This window comes from Nicotiana tomentosiformis, chromosome 10 (assembly GCF_000390325.3).
Source record: "Nicotiana tomentosiformis chromosome 10, ASM39032v3, whole genome shotgun sequence".
Taxonomy (NCBI): Eukaryota; Viridiplantae; Streptophyta; class Magnoliopsida; order Solanales; family Solanaceae; genus Nicotiana; species Nicotiana tomentosiformis.
In genome coordinates, this window is record NC_090821.1 from 5,494,889 (window position 1) to 5,517,342 (window position 22,454).

At 37.9% G+C, this 22,454-nt stretch overlaps 2 protein-coding genes across 6 annotated transcripts; both read right to left on the reverse strand.

Moving 5' to 3' along the window:
* Nucleotides 1–562: 562 nt before the first annotated feature.
* On the reverse strand, nt 563–1,843 carry LOC138899689 (uncharacterized). Its single transcript, XM_070186371.1, has one exon. The coding sequence runs from the start codon at nt 1,841–1,843 to the stop codon at nt 563–565; it is 1,281 nt and encodes a 426-aa protein (XP_070042472.1).
* A 2,824-nt stretch (nt 1,844–4,667) lies between these two features.
* LOC104087205 (phosphatidylinositol/phosphatidylcholine transfer protein SFH3) lies at nt 4,668–9,302 on the reverse strand. 5 transcript variants are annotated; one of them, XM_009591615.4, is made up of 13 exons: nt 9,267–9,301; nt 8,558–8,684; nt 7,739–8,000; nt 7,538–7,637; nt 7,183–7,449; nt 7,016–7,093; nt 6,795–6,896; nt 6,661–6,710; nt 6,395–6,494; nt 6,181–6,327; nt 5,845–5,941; nt 5,352–5,710; nt 4,668–5,196 (listed from the first exon to the last, which is right to left on the reverse strand). In XM_009591615.4, exons 2-13 carry the CDS (start codon nt 8,601–8,603, stop codon nt 5,107–5,109), a joined length of 1,698 nt encoding a protein of 565 aa, XP_009589910.1. In that variant the 5' UTR covers nt 8,604–8,684; nt 9,267–9,301; the 3' UTR covers nt 4,668–5,106. The 5 variants fall into 5 exon arrangements, with proteins under 5 accessions (XP_009589910.1, XP_070043506.1, XP_009589911.1 ...); XM_070187405.1 differs by having other exon boundaries at nt 8,558–8,690; nt 9,267–9,283; XM_009591616.4 differs by lacking the exon at nt 9,267–9,301 and adding an exon at nt 9,182–9,263.
* Nucleotides 9,303–22,454: the final 13,152 nt, after the last annotated feature.

Here is a 22,454-nt window from a genome sequence, read left to right on the forward strand (position 1 = left end):
GTAGTCCTATTCCCAAATTGAATTTCCTTTCTAGAAATTCCTCGAACAACGTAACCTGCTCCAGTTCTTCTGTCGTGGATTTCGTCGCGTCCGTCTCTTCCGGTACTTGAAAATACCTTGGTATCTGATATTGTCCCGACTTTTCTGTCCCTGGGTTATCTTCCTCTGGTTCGGGGGCAGGTGCCGGTTCCAATAATTGCTATGCCGCACGTTCGTTTCCTTTGCTACTGAAAACCGAAATTACATTCATCTCCCTTGTTGCCGGTTGATCACCCCTTATCTGTTTGATTCCCTCGGGCTTCAGAAATTTTAACAAATGGTGATATGTTGAAGGCACAACTTTCATCTCGTGCAGCAAGATAATGTTACACTCTATGTATCCATCTACCACTTCGAAGAGTGTTGTCTTCATTACTCCCTCAGCATTTGTGAGCAGCAAAATTTCTCCCCGAGTTGTCACGCTTGCGAGGTTGAACCCGGCGAGGAGTTTCATTGCCGGGATAATGCTTTCGGTGAGTTTAGCTTGCTCCACTGCTCTCCATTGTATGATTTTAGTTGAACTTCATGGATCCACTAAAACACGTTTAATTTTAAAATTCAACACGTTTAAAGAAATTACTAGTGTGTCATTGTGTGGCAGTAGTAATCCGTCTGCATCTTCGTCCATGAATGTTATATTGTCTTCCCGAAGCCTCTTACTATGAGTTATCGACACTTTTGTCTTCTTCGCTGCCGAAAAGGTGACCCCGTTAATTTCATTTCCTCCAAAGATCATGTTGATCGTTTGGTGCGGTGGTTCTTCTCCTGCTTTCGAGGTTTCTGCGTCCCCCATTTTCCGACCATAGTTGTTTTTAGCTCGATTGCTCAAGAATTCTCTGAGGTGACCATTCTTTAACAACGTTGTCACTTCTTCCCGGAGGTGTCGGCAGTCTCCAGTCCGGTGGCCGTTAGTGTCATGGTACTCACACCATAAATTGGGATCCCTTTGGCTAGGATCGGATTTTATAGGGTTTGGGAATCGTGCCTCTTTGATATTCCTCATGGCCGAAACCAACTCTACGACACTGACATTGAAGTTATATTCTGATAACCTTGGGTAAAAAGAATTTCGCGACCCTGAGACTTCTCTATCCTGCAGCGATCTTTTGTTCCGGCCACGATCGGTCCTTCTATCAACGGTGAACATATCTACTGTTCGGAAGTTCCTGCCGTGATCTTCTGTCCGCTCGTCGGGCAAAAACCGGCCTCTCGAAGTCCGTCTATCCATGTCAATATCATCTTTCATTTTTTCTCTGTTCTTCCCCCGTCCTTTGGTCGATGATGTAAATTCAACCTGATCGTCTTCGATCCTTATTTTCGACTCGTACCGGTTGTGGACATCCGCCCAAGCCGTCACTTGGAACTCGAGCAGACTTTCCTTCAACTTTCGGAAAGCGTCCGAACTTTTCGGATTTAAACCTTTGGTGAATACTTCAGCTGCCCATTCATCTGGGACCGCCGGTAGTAACATCCTTTCCTTCTGGAACCGAGTGACGTACTCTCGTAATAACTCGAACTCTCCCTGCGCGATCCTGAATATGTCGGCCTTTCGGGCCTGCACCTTTCTGGCACCGGCATGAGTTTTGATGAAAGAATCCGTGAGCATCTCAAAGGAATCTATGGAATACTCGGGTAATAGTGAACACCACGTTAAAGCTCCCCTCGTGAGAGTCTCACCAAATTTCTTCAGCAACACAGACTCAATTTTGTGAGGAGCCAAATCATTTCCTTTCACTGTTGTTGTGTAAGTGGTAATGTGCTCTTGTGGACCTGAAGTTCTATCATACTTCGGCACCTCGGGCATTTTGAACTGCTTCGAAATTAATTTTGGGGCCGCACTCGGCTTGTACGGTAATTGAACATTCTTTTTTGAATTCGGGCCTTTCAATACTGGTGGCACGCCCGGGATTTGATCTATATGGGCATTTACTTCCTTCATGAACCATAAAGTTCCTCCTTGAACGGGTCGTTATCGTTGTTGAGGCCAGATTTGCTCCCCCCGGCCCCGTCGGAGCCAACTTCGCCCCTGAGAGTGTTGTTGTCGACTCTCCGCGTCGTTTGGTTTGTGGGAGCATCAGAAGGAACTGGATCTCGCCTGTTTGCATTATTTGAGGCACCTGATAGCGCCTGCTTCAGTTCCGTCATAACCTGATCCTGCCGCGTGAGATGGCCTAGAATGACTGTATGTTGTTCTTACATGATCCTTACTGCATCCGCTACATGCTCCTCATCAGCATCATCAGGAGTTGCCTCCCGAACCTATTGAGGGTACCGCCTATCATGTACCGGTATGGCGGCGTTCCCCTCATTGCGAGTGTCACTGATTAAATCCTCGAAATGAGGTTGTTCCCCTTGAATTTCAGGGTTGCGTGTGCTGTTAATAATGTTATCTGCCATTTTTTGTGATTTTTTGCTAAGACAAAGTAATCAAAGCACGTTAGTAAAAAAGACAAGGATCAATTTAATCGCACGGTTGTCTAGGCCCCACGGTGGGTGCCAAACTGTTTACCCATAAAACGGTACAGTTGAATTTGTTCGTGGTTTCTAGACAAGTGAATTAATTTGATCCAAAAGGTAATGAAATAACTGATGAAATATAAAATACTTAGCCTTACAATGTAGATGGAACGGCAAAGCTAGTGAGTCCGGAAATAGGGTTTCCGGGCACAACAATGATCAGATCCAAAGTGAGAGAATAAAAGAACAAAATTGTATTAAAACGCTATATAGAATGTAGTGTAAGTTAACTAAAAAATTCCCCTTACAATGATAACTGAGCTCTCTATTTATAGTTATGTCTAGGGAAGGAGGTCCTAAGATCATGCACTTCTTTAAAATCAATTATGAGGGTCATTGATGAAGAGTAACGTTAGACATAAATGCCAAATTCCTTGTAACGGGTCATCATCCTTAATGCTGCAAAATATTCCGTATTAAATGTTACCGGGCGCAAAGTATTTAATACTCCTTTGATGATCATTATTCCTTCCGGTGACAAGCGAAATAGCTATGTTTGATGGCTATCTCCATCTTGTGTTCCGCGTGTCCTTCCTTTAAGCGGCCATGTCATATCGTATTTTTCCCTATACAATCTGATTAATAATTCGAACTTTGAATAGCATTTCCAACTCATGATTTGGATAAGGAATAATCTTTAGCTCTAATCAGACACATGGGTACATACTTAATGGACCCAAGTTTATGTTTCGTTGAACCTAAGCATCAAAGAAATTGAAAAAATAAATTAAAACACATAATAAAATTGAAAAGGAAAAAGTCTCATATGGATAATCCTTCTATATATCAACTAGCATATAGGGGGAACTTTTTCAAGTTTATATTAAAAAAAATTCATCATTATATTCATGAATCACAATATATATTTGTCATTTGCAATTAATGATTTTCTGCATTGGAACAAATATATTCATTGAAATAGCAAATTACATATCAAAATTAAATATCTCCAATATAGAGTAAAGAGATTAGAGAGAGAGAATATTTAGGAATCTAACTTTTGACAGCCACAATTATTTCATTATATTTTATGTATACAAATACAAAAGCTCAAAAAGGTTAAGGATTAGAGGATATCTTTTACAATAAATATTTTAATCAATTATGGGGGGAAATTAAAATTGGGGTATGTATTAAATATTCATTTGATTTTTGTACTATTCAAGAGGATACTTTCTTTGTCTCCTTTCCCCCTTTTCTTGTTCTTGGGGATGGGAAAAATAAGGCTTTAATTAATTTCTTATGAGTATTTCTTTATCTAAACGGTTAATTCAGCGGCAATAACGGAAGCATATATATATATATATATATATATATATATATATCCGTAAGACTGTAACATTCCTGCTTTCATTATTCTCCCCTTTATATTGTGTACTGACTCGACACTTTAATGCTTTCCAATTTTGCATCGTTTTTAGTCAATGTATCTACATGGTGAAATTCCATACAAAAGTAGCCATTTCGTTGGTTGCCCCATCTCTTCCTTACTAGTTAAGAAATTGTCAAATAACCATTTGTTTCCTCAAACCCCTTCAGAATGGGCGGATGTATAGATTACGATTTCAACTGGTGATTGTGCTAGGTAAGGGTAGGTTACAAGTGATCATGTTAGGCGCAGGTACATTCCAAATGACTGTGTTAGGCACGGGTAAGTTCCAAATGACCGTGCTAGGTAGAGATAAATTCCAAGTGATCGTGCTGGGCGCGGGTAGATTTTAAGTGGCCGTGTTATGCGCGAATAGGTTTGCAAGTGGCCGTGCTAGGAATGGGCAGGTCCTAAGTGGTTGTATTAGGTGCGATTAGGTTCCAAGTCAAAGTGTTAAGCGCAAATATATTCAACTGACACTTGATGATGGTTAAAGTATTTGGAAGAGAAAATAAAAATGTTACTCTTTACTAAGTTTTATTCTCGTATCATTACTGAACCTCTATAAAACTATAATATTACCAATCATTCGATCTAACTTCCCAACATAAAATAAGTTATTTGTTGTTGACTAAACTACCATCACAAAGTAATGTGGAGTTTAAACTATTTAGGTGGACATTATAATCTTTATACTATCAAATTAGTGGAAAGTCCTCGATAAATCTATAATGAGCTTGAGTTGGAGACATGAAAAAAAGATAAATAACCTATAAACGGTTTAACTACATTGATACATTGATAGTGTAGAAAATATTTACACGTATACAACTTCAATCCGTTTATTTATATAGCCCAAGGGCTAAACTTCTCTAGAGTCTAGACCCCTATTAGTCCACTCCATTCAAACCTTCCAAATTTGATGATATTTTTCATTGCAATACTCCAACAAGAAATATAGTGACACCATTCTCACTTGTTCACCTTTTTTTCTCCCGTTGCTTCTAATTCTTAAGATAATCACAGGAGCAGACATTCTAAACTCCTCAATCTCTTAATTTCATGATCAGCATCCTCATCTCCAGATGATTCCCTTAGCCAAACCTATTTTAATCAGTGGATGTTTCATATTGACTATCCATCTCAAGAAGAATACATCTTTATGTTCCTTAAAAAAAAACTCAAAATATCCCCAAGAACTTCTTCTTCTTCCTCTTCTTCTCTACGTATGCTAGAAGTTCCGCTTGACGAACTAGAGCTTGCTCAAGAGCCTGTCAATAAAATAATAAAACTCAAAACATGTTTCATATGAACTCTCGTACCATTTTTCATTCGTCTGATGCTAATTCCTATTTTTAGTAGTGTATATACAATCCATGAGGTTTCTAATTTGCTCACTAGCTTTGAAAAGATAATGAAATAATACCTTGTGAGTGGCACAAAGATGTTGCTCCAAAGTATCGATGCGTTTCATGGCATTGTTGAGCAATTCCTCTTTCTCAGGTGGTAAGGCATTAGGCTTGTTGCTTAGAATAATGACCTTCTCCTCGAGTTCTTCCATGCGCTTAATCATGCTGAAGTAGTCATTGGCGGAGATAGTTGGTTCGTTTAACTCGTAGCCATGAGCCTGCAGCATGGTAGCATCAGCAAGCTTCCTTGGCATGTTTCGGGTCATCTTGACCAATGTCACAATGCCCATTACTAAAGTCATAACTCCAGTGAATAATTGGTTGCTAAATCCTTGGGCTGACTTAGAAGCATCGTGTATGGGAAACAAATCTCCTCCTATATATATTAATTAGTATGTTAATACAACAAAGAAATAATAGAATGGAATAAGACATATATGTATGAAGCAGTTGATTTATTTAAGTCACCAAAACATCTGCTGCGACATTAATTAAGAGAAGAATTTGTACCCTTAGCTTTAGTCCAAGTTACATCAACTGCTTTGTCCACAATAGGCATAAAGTCTTCAGGTTCATATGCACTAGTGTGATTTTTGTTCATGCCAACCTAAAATACAAACAATTCTATTTTATTCTATTTGAAATAACAAATAAAAGAAAGAAAATATGACAAGTTGAAATATGGTTAAAGGGTAAAATGATTGGTTTCAAAGTATGAGGGAGTTAGTATCAAATGCTTAAGTATTAACAAAGAAAGTTACAATTAGTGGAGCTTTAAGCACATTCATAAAATACTCAAAGTGAAAAACTTGACACATATATCTGATGGATGACGAAATAACTTACTTCCTCATGGACAGGAGAGAGATGAGTATGAGCTACATAATCCCTTTGAACATTAGGATTAGCATTTGCATCCTCTGAGATTGTTTTCTCATCAACTGATGGGATGAAAATTCTATTTGAACATTTATGTTCGCCGTTGCGAACCATCTGACACAAAATTAATCACAGATTTTTAGGCATGTAAAAACCTCCAAATTACAATGTTGAAATTTACCTTCATTATATCTGGATCATTCCATGGGCCTTTATCAGAATGCATACATCCTCCTTTGTCAGCACAAGTGCATGTGCCACCTAAGAACTCTGGCAACTCACTGATATAAGGAAGTGAAAACAAATCGCGTTAGGCTCTATGCAAGAAAGCTGCCTTGTAATGTACAATTCATTTCTAGTAGATATTATTGCTCAAGAATAGTAATGAACAAGTCATGTTAGAAGGTTAGGAAAGGAGAGGAAATATTTAACTCCACTTAAATTTACCTGGCATCAATTACTTCAAGCAACTTGCTCTGGTATTTATTACCAAGAACCTAAAAGAAAGAGCGATGAATTTGTTATTCCAATGAAATATACTGAATTAACACATCTAGAAGTGACGATGAATATGAGCTTACATGAATCTTTGCAGTTGTCTTAGGGTCGAGGAATGACTTGACAGAGTTCCACAAGAGCCTGAATCCAGATCCAGCATTGATGATGTACATGCGGCACAAGCTCTAAACAATGATTAAAACTTCAAGTAAGCAAAGAAACTCAACAAATCATTAATACAAAAACAACAACTAAAGAGAGAAAGAGATTAATGACTTAAGCTAGTCGAAAGAGAAGTGAGTACCTCAGGATAATTGTTACCATCAATAGTTTGAAGGCATTGAATGAGTTCCCTCGCTGATTTGTTAAATCTTTTCAGTCCCTGCGCCATGATTCATATATATAGTCACATTATATTCTAACGACAGGTACATCTCACTTGAATTTAATATTTTTAGGATTCCAACATACCACTCCTTGTACATCAAGAATAGTTGTGCTTGTGTCAATGTGCTTTTTGGCTGCAATAGCGCAGGCAGGCATCTTGTCATTGAGGCTCCTCTCGAACTCCTGCACATGGTACTTGAGATAGCGATCCATCGTTGTAACTTGCAAGAGCTTGATGGAATCTACTTGACCAATTCTTTCAATATAAACTGGTCTTCCTTCCTTGTCAACTCCGTGATGCCCTTGTGGATAATACTTGAGGACTTCTTCCTTTTCCTTGAACTCGAAATCCTAATAAAGATGTACAGCAACTCAGTCCCTCAAAACTATTCGTTTACGTTTTCTACACAAATTTTCACTAGCATTTTTTAAATTCTACCTCCATGATAGTGTCTGCACCGAATTCGCTCCTCCACTTAAGCATATCAGCCCACATTTGCTTTGATTTTTCAATATCAAATTTTCTGGCCTTCAAAAATCTGTTTAATTACGAATGTAAGAAACAACCCTTGGCACCAGGATAGGATACGATAACAAATAAATATATAAATATTTATCATAAAAGAATGACTTTAATCACCTTAGCATTTTATGATAATCGTCGTGCTTTGCAGGAAGCAATTCCTCCAAGATAAGTACTTGACGGAATGCATCAACTGCCTTTATTTCCTCTGCGTCATGTTCATCCTCAAAAACAACAGACATGACTCTGCTGTTTCTTCGGCCTTTTTTTGTAAAAGAATGTCTAAATTTGGAAGAGGCATTAACTGCCTTCTTCTTGAGAGACCCAAGCCTTGTCTTTCTCTCATGCTCCGGGTTTTCAAGGTCAATCTTTTCTAGACCTGTCAAAAGAGAAAAGCTCAACGGTTGAATAGGCAAGCTAAAAAATAAGTTGAGCTTGTATGTCCCCGGACCGTACACATCCGCAGAGGACAAATAAGTTGCAGAAATAAACTAACAACATAACGAATTGGGGCAAAAACACGAGGAACTTCTGCACATCTTTAAAAGAACAAGAGATTTTTTAAAATTCATTGCTCCTATATATTGTTAGACATTCCCTTGAGCCGAAGGTCCTCTATGTCTACGTATACACTACCATTCCCATACCACACTTGTGGGATTTCACTGGATTTATTATTGTCGTTGTTATATATATATTCTTAGACATGATAATTTGCTCATCTCTTTCCTATAAAATACAAGTTCTTTAACTAAATGATAATCAACCTCATTTGATTTTATAAGCTTTTGCAAAAAACCTCTAGTGTTATGTTATTTTTCAAAGTACCTAGTTGCTTTGTAAAACAATCCATAACCCAAGTATTTTCTCAACAAAAGCTTCAGAAAAAAGAAACTGCTTTCAAAAGGAATTGTATACAGAGGTTGAAAAACTTACTTGGCCTGAATGGTCGGTCTAGAGGTCCTGACATGTTGCCACTCATGATTGCAGTTCACAAGCTGTGATAATATAGATAGCGTAAAAATATATATACAATTTAGTATACTACTCTCTTGTTGAATTCCTACACCTCAAAAAAAAAAAAAAAAAACTGAAGTCAGAGAATAACAATATGAAAGACATAACAATTGATCTTTAAAATAAAGATTTCACTCATTCAAAGACAAATTTAAAAAATAAAAATTACCAACTCAAGAAGGCAAATTAGCAGCAAAAGGAAACAAGAACAATAAAATCTAGATAATGTAGTTAAGTATCATGAAACATAAGGTGAATGTTCAAGCCCTTAAAAACCAACACAACTGAAAGAAAGAGGGCAGCCCGGTACACGAAACATCCTGCGTTCATACATGGTTCAGGGAAGGGCCGCATCCAGTGGCTCATTCCACGGCTTGAACTCGTGACCTATAGGTCATACAGAGACAACTTTATCGTTGCTCCAAATCTCCCCTTCCCATCACAACAGAAAGAAAGACATTAAAAATAATGAAAATAGAACATAGGATCCTTGGGTATGGAATCATTGATAATAGAAAAAAAAGACAAAAGAAAGGTAATTACAAGAATGGAAGATGGAATCAACGACAGGTTTTTAGAGAGAAAAAAGAAAAACAAATGGAAAAGACTATGGGAGATTTATTATTACCAGTGGCAAAAATAATAGATAGGACATTGAAAAAAAATGAAGGGGGTGTCTTAAATCACCAAATATTCACGAAATAATTGGAGTACCAATAATTCAAGGAATGAAAAAACGCTTATTTTTCTCTTATTTACATTCACAAACATAAATTTAACCCCAACCATACATTCATAATTCTGGTTAAAGAGAGAGTGAGGGAGATTTGGAATGATAAAGAGAAATTGTTTTACACAACCATACATTCAAGGAATGACCGTTTGTTTTTCTTTTAAATTTGTTTTACACAATTAGTTGAAGTACCCGCGTAATACAAGGCACTACCTCCGTATATTGCAACGACTCTAAGACATATAACACTTTATCTTTTTAAGACTTTTGCATTAACAAAATTAATTAATATTAATAATTATAATTTTTTAACTAAATTACTATTTATCTCTTCTCAAACTTTTTGAATCATTTATGATCTAAGCTATTCTCTTTTTTGTTGCCATGGTGAAAAGTATTGCATTCGCATCATAATATTTCCGATGGACTTAGCAATGGTAGATTTGAAAATATAAAATAGCCTAATATTCCTATATACATGGTTTAAAGTGTGAGCACCTAATTTTTTACCACACTCGAGTTTTCTACTTTTTTTGTATTTAATATTTTCTATGTTTAATCTTGATATTTTAACCTATATGTTATTTTTATTAGAGAATACGTAATATTTTTAACACACTCTATTACATAGAGGTCGGAAGAATTTATTTTAAGCATGGACCAAATCTAATAAAATTACTTCCTATCTTCACTATACTATTTTCTTGTCCCATCACCCAATCATTGCACTATTTCCTTGTCCCATCACTCCACTCCCAACACTATTCCCTCTTCTCATCATCCATTTCCTACACTTTTACTCCTTTCTTTATATTATAGACATAAGCTCACACACATACAACCAGACCTACACATATATATCTTCTTCCACTCACACAAGGAGAGGGAGCACATTTTAAAGAGAAGAAGTGAGTAGACAAAAGAAGAAGAAAAACGGCAGTAGCCCTCATCCATGAAATACACTAAGATTTTCATGCCTAACTCATAAAAGAGGCATTTTTCTTCTAGTTTCCATTGGTATTTCACGCCACTAAAAAGCATCAAATGGTATCAGCATTTTATTTATAAAGAACACACCTTTAACCATAGAGGCTTTCATAAACTTCGGCTTCAAGCGGAACACCATCTTTCATTTCCAATAGTTTTTTCAGACCGGATAGTTCTTTTTCGACATGGGTTTTACGGAAAACGGGGACGAGTTTGAGAGTTTCCGTCGAGGTCACCGGTTTGGCTAAGCTTCGGTCCTACTTCTCGTTCATCATACTACTACAATTGTAACGGAAGAAGCTTTTGCTGTAATAAAGGTCCAATCTTTTTAACACTTTTGTCCATTTCATTTCCTTTTAACTTTGATATGTGATTTAGTGTATGATTTTGATGTTATGTATAAGTGTTAATCAGTGAGTTTTGTTTGATGATATTATCTGTTTCTCACTTTTTTTAATTAGTTAATGCAAGATTTTATTTTAATTTTTTAGTATACATTTTCTATTGGAATGGAACTCGTTCAATTTGCATTTGAATTAGTGATGTTTCGTCTCTTGTTCGATTACTTCTTCATAATACTAGTTAGTTTATTTGATGGGCTTTTAGTAAGTGATAAAATATCAAAAGATAAATTATCTATTTGTTTGCTTGTTCAATATTTTTGCCTGCGAGTTATAATTGAGTTAGATTGGAGTGATTCTGTTTTTAAGTTTAGTATGATATTATCCATATGCGTACTGAATGAAAATGCTTGGTTGATGATTGATATGGCCTTAACATGAAATAAGAAAATGAGCCGTCAAATTTTATGGTTAAAACAGAATGGCAATTATCAGGCCTAATGTAATAAAGTAGCTAGCCACTTTTGTTCTATAAACAAAGGTTGTAATATAAATAATTAACTTTAGAGTTTAGATAATTAGATGCATTTTAAATGCTAGCCCAAGTTTAATTGTTATGTGTTAGTGAAGTAAAATTTAATATCATATTCTTGCCTCTCAAATAAATAATTTAATAACTTAATCACTTCTAATTATTAATTTTCAATAATTAATTTAAGCGCTAAGCAACTAGTAGGCGCGCTTTAACTTCTTCATTCACGGACTCACTTGCGTAGCTTGATGTTTAATATTCAATAAATTAATTCAATAATCTTGTACCATATCCAATAGCTTTATATAGTCCTAATTTCATTAATCCTCATAATCGCGGATTTGCTTGCGTAGCGCGATAATGATATTTTATAAATTTCAAAATTAATTTCCTCAAGCACGAATGTAGTAATTTCTCAAATGTACTACAAATAATTGATTGTCATGATTTCGGATTCGCTTGCTAGGTGTGATTATGATAAAAGCTTAATTTTATTTTCGATCACGCATTCGCTTGCGTAGCGTGGTTGTGACAACGTAATATTATCCAAATCATTCTTCAATAATTCTTAATCAAGAAATAAAAGGGAATAGGTAAAACATGAAAATCAAATAAAGTACAGTTTGTCCAAAATTAATTCAAGCCGGTTTTAGTCAATAAAAGCGACCTGCTAGAACCACATGACTCGAGTAATGTCTTACACGTTCTCCCCGGTCAACAGAATTTTTTACCCGGTCTTTATTTTCCCAGACCAACATGAAAAGAGTTAAATCTTCCTTTGAATAGGGACTCAAATAAAAGGTGACTTAGAACACCCAAAAATCAATTCCAAGTGGCGACTCTGAATAATAAAATAAACCTTACTTCAAAAATATCACTTTAATTGGAAAAACTCTTTAACCCACAACAATCCATAACATATATATCTTTCAGGGGTAAAAAGAGGTGTGTGGCAGCTCTGGCGTCTCTGCTGGAAAATATTAAGAATTCGAACTTGTACATGTTGACTTTAATTTGACTTTATTAATTTTTGTATATATTGTGATTTATTTGGGACCTAATGTGCTACATGTTTTACTGCTTTGGTATTGTTGAAATGTATATATAAATTGTCTTCTCACGCACCTCCTATGAGTCTTATGGATAAATTAAATTGGGCATTAGCTTGATATAGCCCGCTTTCTTTGAGATAGATGAGGTGCTTGCCACCCGTTGAAGGATTTTAGTCACATATGTTTTAGGCGGGGAGCACCACCAGCTAAGCCGAAAAGTAATGCTATCGATACGTTGACCCTCATCAGCTCGAGTTGTTCGCTAGAGTAAGCCAGTCTAGATACCTTTTCCACAGGATTTAAACCTAGAAAGACAAAACTTCATGATGGATATCCCTAATATGCTCGCTTTATTTGCATCACATGCATTTGATTTAGCGGGGCTCGATACAGGGCCTGAGTCATGTTTAGGACATGCACTTTATCGACACCATTATGTTCATGTTATGTGCTATATATTGCTTTATTTGGGAGGCTTGCATATTGACCGGTTTTAGGGTCAGTTGAATGAAAAGAGAGAAATAAAGAACATTCTCCCGATTTCTATACCAATATTTGTTCTTTTTAAAAATAAAAATAAAATAAAATAATAAAAATAAAAAGGCCCGAACTGGTGTGGTGCGTATGGTGGTCAAGATTAATTTTCATAAAAATTAAAAAAAGAAAAAAAAATAGCCAGTTTCATTTCAAATTTTAAGCCGAACTACGCGGGTCTCATTCTCATCGGGTGTGAGATACATAAGCAAACTTCATCGAGTCCGATCCCTAATTTTCAAAAAATCCAAAAAAAGATTTTATTTTTCTTTATTTCTTCTTTAGAAGTCTTTTTTGAGACGTCAAATCCAAAAATCCAAAAGATTTTCTTTCTTCTTTAAAAAGTTTTTCTTTCGAAAATTTAAAAAAAGTTTAAATTCCAAAAATATTATAGTTCTTCTTCCGAAGTCTTTCTTTCGTAAATTAAAAAAAAAATCAAAATTCAAAAATATCTTCTTTCTTTCAAAAATTCAAAAACAAATATTTCTTCTCTAAAAGTCTTTCTTTCGGAATTAAAAACAAATCTGAAATACGAAAATATTTTACTTGTTAGGAGCTTTCATGGTTCGATTTTTATAAGAGTAAAAAAATGAGTTAATTTATTTGCTTCATTTTGGATTTTTTCGAACTACGCAAAGATCTGATTCATATTCCCACATGATACGTAGGTAACCTACATCAGGTTCGAATTAACTAAGTCCATTCTAACATGTCATTTGTTTTGAATTATGGATAAAGGTTTAAGGTGGTCGGTTTGTGGTAAGCTGACAACACTAAATTGAAGGGAAAAATACCAATAAATATTGAAGCCGTTACAAGTACTCACGGGACTCAAGTTCAGACGGTTCAACAAGAGTCTGTTGCAGTTGAGAAAAATAGGATATTGAAAGAGCGGATGGCTGAAATGTGTCGAGCATGGGCCGATGGCCAAGAACCACCCTTCTTTACTCCTGGTTTCCCAGAGGTTACACTATCACGACCTCAAATTTCCTCTGTGGAATGTCGTGACGGCACCTAGTCTCTAAGACTAGGTAAGCCTAACAATATGCGAAAATATTAAATAAAAATTAGAATCTCAAAACTCCAACCATTTCACAAATAGAATCTATAAACACAATGCGTACAACTCCCCAAAACCTAGTGAAATATAAGTCACAAGTTCTAGATACAGTGCTGTGCTGGACAATCATATACATCATTGTCTATAAAAGTATAAAGAAATAAGGAAGAACATGATAGAAGGGGACTCCGAGGCATGCGGACGCGGGCAGGTGTACCTTGAAGTCTCCAATAGCAAGCTCAGCGCACTAGTGCTGGGACTGATAAGATGTACCTGGATCTGCACAAACATATGTGCAGAAACGTAGTATAAGTACACCACAACTGTACCTAGTAAGTGCCAAGCCTAACCTCGGTAGAGTAGTGACGAGGTCAGGTCAAGGACCTACTGAGATAATAAGAAACAAGACAGAAGATATAATGATATAATGATAATGACAAAGGAAGCGAAACAATAAAGAATTTACGGAAAATTAACATCACAGTATCAAGGCAGTTAATACAACACGAAAGGAAAATAAGAATTTTACATGTTAAGGAAACAACAATCAAACAAATACAGCAAATAGAGAAGATCAACAGGAGGGCCTACCGAGGTACCTCCTCGTAGTCCCAAATCATAAAAGTAACTCACAGTCTTTCCTTATATCACCGCAGAAGCCTTTACATATAGTTTTAAAAATTATTTTTTTCGAAATAGCACCCCGCGTTTTAGCCCACCTTATCACACTGCATGGCTTCTAGTAGTTCCCCTACTAGCCATGCGTATCAAGCTCATCTTCCCGAACTACGCAAAGATCTGATTCATATTCTCACATGATACATAGGTAACCTACATCAGGTTCGATCGAACTACTTCTTAAAAGACACAAAAATTGAATAATAATAAGGATTAACTAAGTCCATTCTAACGTGTCATTTGTTTTGAATTATGGATAAAGGTTTGAGGTGGTCGGTTTGTGGTAAGCTGACAACACTAAATCGAAGGGAAAAATACCAATAAATATTGAAGCCGTCACAAGTACTCACGGGACTCAAGTTCAGACGGTTCAACAAGAGTCTGTTGCAGTTGAGAAAAATAGGATATTGAAAGAGCGGATGGCTGAAATGTGTCGAGCATGGGCTGATGGCCAAGAACCACACTTCTTTATTCCTGGTTTCCTAGAGGTTACACTATCACGACCTCAAATTCCCTCTGTGGAATGTCGTGACGGCACCTAGTCTCTAAGACTAGGTAAGCCTAGCAATATGCGAAAACATTAAATAAAACTTAGAATCTCAAAACTCCAACAATTTCACAAATAGAATCTATAAACACAATGCGTACAACTCCCCAAAACCTGGTGAAATATAAGTCACAAGTTCTAGATACAGTGCTAGACATTCATATACATCATTGTATATAAAAGTATAAAGAAATAAGGAAGAACAAGATAAAAGGGGACTCCGAGGCATGCGGACGCGGGCAGGTATACCTTGAAGTCTCCAATAGCAAGCTCAGCGTGCTAGTGCTGGGACTGATAAGATGTACCTGGATCTGCACAAAAATATGTGCAGAAGCGTAGTATAAGTACACCACAACTGTACCTAGTAAGTGCCAAGCCTAACCTCGGTAGAGTAGTGACGAAGTCCGGTCAAGGACCTACTGAGATAATAAGAAACAAGACAGAAGATATAATGATATAATGATAATGACAAAGAAAGTGAAACAATAATGAATTTACGGAAAATTAACATCACAGTATCAAGGCAGTTAATACAACACGAAAGGAAAATAAGGATTTTACATGTTAAGGAAACAACAACCAAACAAATACAGTAAATAGAGAAGATCAACAGGGGGGCCTACCGAGGTACCACCTCGTAGTCCCAAATCATAAAAATAAATCACGGTCTTTCCTTATATCACCGTAGAAGCCTTTACATTTAGTTTTAAAAATTATTTTTTTCGAAATAGCACCCCGCGTTTTAGCCCACCTTATCACACTGCATGGCTTCTAGTAGTTCCCCTACTAGCCACGCGTATCAAGCTCATCTTATCTCACCGCATGCATTTTAACACTCAGATCTTATACCACCACATGCATATCAATAGTAACAATAGCACGACAGAAATCTTGTGCAAATAGTAACAACAGGATGGCAGAAACCTCGTGCAAAAAATCAAACAATCATCTCTACAATAACACAAATGCCAAAACATAACAAATTAATAAAATGATATTTCACAACTTACACTTTGCCTCAATAGAAACCACGGAATTTGCAACTCAACACCAAACTCAATAGCAAGATATTTCAAGGATAGCAAATTTCAAGTAAAGAATCTCACAGTTAAATAATTAATACGGAATTAAAAATGTAAGTAACTCAACTAAACATGTAGTATAAGTTTCTAATAAGAGATAAGACGAGTAGACATGTGAAATTAGACTAAACATGGTGATTATAACATGCTAAAGTAACTCAATTAAAGCATGAAAAGGAAACTACGTAGCTAAAATTGGAATCTCAATATTTAGCCCGTGTACGCACTCGTTACCTTGCGTACACGGCCTCCACATATCACAATTATCACAACAATACCAAATTCTAAGAAAAATTTCCCCGACACAAGGTTAAACAAGTCACTTACCTCAAACCATGCTAAATCAATCAACTAGAAGGCCTTTCCCTCGATTTTCCAACTCCAAACGACTCGAATCTAGCCAAACCAATTTCATACTATAAATATAACTATAGAAAACTAATTTAAATAATGAAATTATGATCTTAGCAAAGAATTGAAATATTGTCCCAAAAAGTCAACCCGAGCCCGCATCTCGGAACCCGACCAAAATTATAAAATCCGAATACCCATTCGATATCGAGTTCAACCATACAAGAATTATCCAAATCCTACCTCATTTTGCCTTTCGAAACTCAAAAATTTAGTCTAAGAACTTCTACACTTTTTCCCAAATTTTTCCAACTCAAATCCTTAATAACATGATAAAATCAATGATATATTAGTGGAATATAACCAAATTTGAGTAAAGAATTCTTACCCCCAACGATTCCTTTGAAAAACCCTCGAAATTTCGTCTCAAACCGAGCTCCCAAAATTCCAAAATGAAATATGAAGACTAACCCTCGAAATCCCTCTTTTCTGCCAAGTTAAATCGCATCTGCAGGCCTTCTGTCGCACCTGCAGAAATCCCATCGCAGGTGTGGTCATGACTAAATCCCCACTCTCCGCCTCTGTGAGCCAAGGGTCACACATGCGCATACGCGCCAGCGACAAAAGGTGTCTCACCTGTGACCATGTCGCTCTTGCGCTTCTCCTCACCGTAGAAGCGAAGCCTCTTCTTGTGCCCCCAACTGGGCATGACCAAAATCGCATATGCGACCAACCCGCACTTGCGGCCAATCTCTCCACAGGTGCGAAGACACCAGAACCAGCCCAACTTCAGCAGTCTCAAAACAATCCAAACTTGTTCAGGATTCCAACTTGGTATGCTTGGAGGGGGTCCCGAAGGGGTGTTTCAGACAAGTTTCGGATGAATTTCATGCTTGTGATCTGGTCAGCTTCTGGTGCATCGCACCTGTGTATTTTGGAGCGTAGGTGCAGGGTTGCTTCTGCATGCTGTGTGTCGCTTTTGCGATGATGAAGCCTGGGTGGGAGTTCCGCTTCTGCGTTGAGGGATCGCATGTGTGATCATTGCATTTGCGTGTTATGGATCGCAGGTGCGAGGGAGGCCGCTTCTGCGATTGTTTGGGTGCTTCTGTGAAGGCGTAGGTACGACCCTCTTTTGCGCAGGTGCGCGTTTTGGTCCAGGCAGTGTGAACCGCAGATGCAAAGTTTTACTCACAAATGGGAGAGCACATATGTGCTTCCTTGTCTGCAAATGTGGAAGTTCTGGGCATAATCATATAAGTCGAGGGTCTGGCCATTTTCTTCAAATTTTGAGTTGTAGACCTCGGTTTTGGGAGATTTTTCATGGACTTCCAAGAAACTTATTGGGGTAAGTGTTCTCTACCTGAATCTTGTTATATTTCATGAATCCATTGATATTTTCATCATTTAATTAGTGAATTAAGTTGGAAATTTGGGAAAATTTGTAGAAATCTTTCAAAATGTAAAATGATGATTTGAAGGACGAATTGATATTGGAATTTTGTAATTCTTGTATGGTTGGACTCGTTATCGATTGGGTGTTCGGATTTTATAATTTTGGTCGGGTTCCGAGGTGCAAGCCCAGGGTTTGACTTTTGGGTTGACTTTTAGTTCTTGTTAAATATTGAAGCTTTATTATCCGGAATTGTATTCTATGAGTTTTATTTATTAATTAAAGTTATTTTGGTTAGATTTGAGCCATCCAGAGGGTGTTTTACTCAAGAAGGTCATTTTAGAGTAACGGTCTAGCTTCTTTGAGGTAAGTATTTTGCCTAACTTTGTGTGGGGGGAGGGGGGACTACCCCTTAGGATTCGAGTCTTTTGTGCTAATTGTGTCATGTGAAGGCCGAGTACGCGAGGTGACGAGTACGTGCCCGGACTTATTTATGGAAATTTGATCGTCTAGTGCTCTTAAGTTCTTATGCCCATTAAATATGAAGTTGTTTTGTCATGTTAAATTTTTCATTTACTAAATTCACCCTTACGTGCCTTAATTGAAATTAATTGCTTCGTGTTCTACCCTTATTATCGATTAAACTCTTATGTGTCTTAACTGTAGTTTTTGCCTCTTTTATCGCCATGCTATCTTTCCGTAATTGCTTAAACCTTAATTGAAACCATTATTATCTCTTCCGTAATTGCTTAGCCTTAATGGAAGTTTGTTACTTCTTTCATTGTTGACGTATTCTTATTTAGGGTCATTGATTCATATTATCTCTCTTGTTGTCGAATTGCACTTTCGTGGAATCATTGTTACATATTACCTCTCCCTTGTTGAACTATTCTTGTTGAAACTATTATTTCTCTGTTGTGTTTTTCTCTACGAGTTCGTTCTTCCATTTCTTTATATTCTGAAGTTTTGGTGTTGATTACTTGTCGTATTCTCGTGTTATTATTGTTGTTGCTGATGTATTCCTTGTTGTTGGGCCGAGGGCTATACGTGGTTGTGATATTGAAACTGTTTTGAGGAAATGTTGTGGCATCTGGGCACAGATTATGTTTTTGGCATACGTGTTTTGTTGAGAAAATTGCCATGTGTTTGCACGAGATATCTGTCGTACAGTTGTCATTGTGTTGCAGGTTTCTGTCGTGCGGTTGTTATTGTGTTTCCACGAGGTTTCTGCCATGCGATTGTTATTGTGTTGCACGAGGTTTCTGTCGTGCGGTTGTTATTATGTTTGCACGAGGTTTCTGCCGTGCGATTGTTATTGTGTTGCACGAGGTTTCTGTCGTGCGTTTGTTATTGATATGCATGCGGTGGTATAAGGTCTGGGTGTTGAAACACATGCAGTGAGATAAGGTGGGCTTGAAAAGCATGGCTAGTAGGGGAACTACTAGAAGCCATACGGTTTGATAAGTTGGGCTAAAATGCGGGATGCTATTTTGGGAAAATTATTTTCAAAAAACTAAATATAAAGGCTCCCGCGATGATATAAGGAAATTTGTGATTCATTTTACGATTTGAGACTACGAGGCAGTACCTTGGGAGTGCTCTTGTTGTCATTTCCCCTTTTCTTTGCACTTGTCTTTGATTGTTGTTTTTCTTAGCATACTATTAATTGTTTTCCTCCGTGTTGCACTATTTGCTCAGCTCTGTGTAGCTAATATTGTTGTGTTGGTCGTTGCTTCAAACTTCATTGTTGCTTCTGTTACACCGTACATTTTATGGAGATCTTTGCTTATGTGCTATTCATTGACTCTACTCTTATTTGTTGACTGGAATTTATGGTAGAACATTTGCACAAGCATACAAGTAGTTAAATCACCCATATCGGTTTTAAAAAGGTGAATCCTGACGACATTAACCATTATACGTACTCTTGTCTTCTTGCCTTCTGTGTGAGGATTGTTCTATTGGCACGTGAGTCGTCCGTGCGGTTATGAGTTGTAATGTGGGCACAAGATGCCAAGTGATTAGGGTTCATGATTTGGGCCTCGTGAGCTGTGATTATGAGGTTCGGTACCTCGTGGAAATGCTTGAACAGATCTGGTGTGAAAACGATTGTTCTTATTGAGTTGTTGCTGGTTTTCTATTTATTTGGTTTTCCCGGACTTAGACTATGATTAGTTACTCTACAATATTATTACGTGACTGCTTCCTATTGAATATTGTTGTTACTAGTGTATCATTGCAAATATTGTCTTGTATTCCTTATCCCGCTTAGCTTTATATTAGTATTGTTTCTCTGTTAGTTCATCTACACACTTGTTCAGGTTGTTTTGTCTGGTACCTCTTGACTGTCCATTGTCTCTACTCCACCGAGGTTAGTCTTGATACTTATTGGGTATCACTGTGGTATACTCATACTACACTTCTGCACATTTTTGTGCAGATCCAGGTGCCTCGGTTGTTGTTGATTATTAGCTGATTGGTCGAGCTGTGGAGACTCAAGATAAACTTGTTGTCACGTTCGTAGGTCTCGGATTCACCTTCTGATAATTTTTATTGCACTATTTAATTCCATTCGAACAATTGTATTTAGGGACTTTCTAGCAAACTCGGTAGAGCTTATGACTTGTACTACCGGTTTTGAGAATTGTAATTTGTATAAGATTTTTATATCATATTTTTTTAATTTGATGGTTGAATTCTTCTAATTATTTAGTAAGTTTTAGGCTTACCTAGTCTTAGAGACTAGTTGCCGTCACGGCATCCTACGGAGGGAAATTGGGGTCGTGACAAGTTGGTATTAGAGCTCTAGGTTCATAGGTGCTACGAGTCATAAGCGAGTTTAGTAGAGTCTTGCGGATCAGTACGGAGACGTATGTACTTATCTTTGAGAGGCTATAGAACTATTAGGACAGTTTCACTTCTTTCATTCCTATCGTACGAGTTTATTGATCTCAGAGTTTGAACCTTTGTCATTCTATTCTCTCATAAATGGTGAGGACACGAGCTGCAGTTACCGACAACGTTGCCCCAGAGCCGGCGTTGCTAGGGACCGGGGCAGAGGTAGAGGCCGAGGAGGAGCATGTGCTACATCTAGAGCACCCGTCAGAGCAGTCGTTGAGGAGCCGCCAGTAGCTCCTGTTGGGGAACAATACTGGAGGCACATGTGGTTACCCATGCATTTCAGGAGACTTTACCATAGTTCCTGAGCATGTTTGGTACATTGGCTCAGGCGGGAAGTTAATTTCGGTTGCACCATCTACTTCACAGATCGGGGGAGGATCTCAGACTCCTGCCGCACGTACTTTAGAGCAGTGAATCCACGTTGGTCAGGTTCCAGGTGTCATGCCAACACAACCTATTGTCCCAGTTCAGCCCGTGGTTAGAGCAGCAGTATATGAGGAGTAACAACTTAGACTTTCAAAGTTCAAGAAGTATTACCATCCTACTTTCGGTGGTTTGGCTTCAGGGGATGCGCATGGGTTCCTAGGGGAGTGCTATTGTATTCTTTGCATTATGGGTATCGTGGAGACGAGTGGAGTTGATTTTACTGCATTCCAGATTAAGGGGGCAGCATATCAGTGGTGGCGAGCATATAAGTTGAGTAGTCCGGCCGACGAAGCTTCATTTTCATGGGTTCAATTTTCAGAGGTGTCCTTAAGAGGGTTTGTTCCCCAGACCCTTCGGGATGCATGGCGTGTAAAGTTTGAGTAGTTGTGCTAGGGCACTATGTCAGTGTCAGAGTATGATGCTATACTCAATGAACTGTCTAGACATGCACCTACTTTGGTTTCTACAGTTGGAGAGTGAGTTCGCAGGTTCATTAAGGGGCTCAATCATGATATCTGGTTCGTCATGGCTCGAGAGTTGGAGTCGGATGTTCCATTTTAGCAGGTGGTAGAGATCACTCACCGATTAGAAGACATATGGGACCAGGAGGGAGAAGTCATGCGGGGTCAGGAGGTAGAGGACAGGGAGGCTAAGAGACCTCGTAGACCGGAGAGACCTATTGGTTCCTATTTTGGAGGCAGGGTACGACATGGTAAAGGTTTTGTGGGTCAGCCAGTTCAGTTTGCACTTCAGGTTTCGCACGATGTTTCAGGTACCCATGGGTCTCAAGGTACCCATACCAAATAGCTTCCACAGCCACGTCAGCGGAGAGGTTGCTTAAGTTTGGAAATACCAGCCACATGATGAGAGACTGTCCAGACTCCAGATAGATGTGTCACATCGGGGTATTCAGGCTATGAGTTTTGCTTTAGTTGCTGATATCCCTACACCGTCAGCTTGGAGTGCAGGTCAGGCGAGTAGAGGGCGCCTAAGAGGAGGTGGCCCGGCCCATTGATGTGTTTTCTATAGTAAGGATGAGTCTGCTACACCAGATGATGTCGTACAGTTATGGGTTCGATTTGTTATAGAGGAGCGTCATTCGTATCATGTTCCGGTTCTGCTTATCAGGGTGAGTCTTTCTATTGTACTTTACATATGGGTGAGTTTCGTAGAAACATGGAATACTGGATGAACTGTAGCTA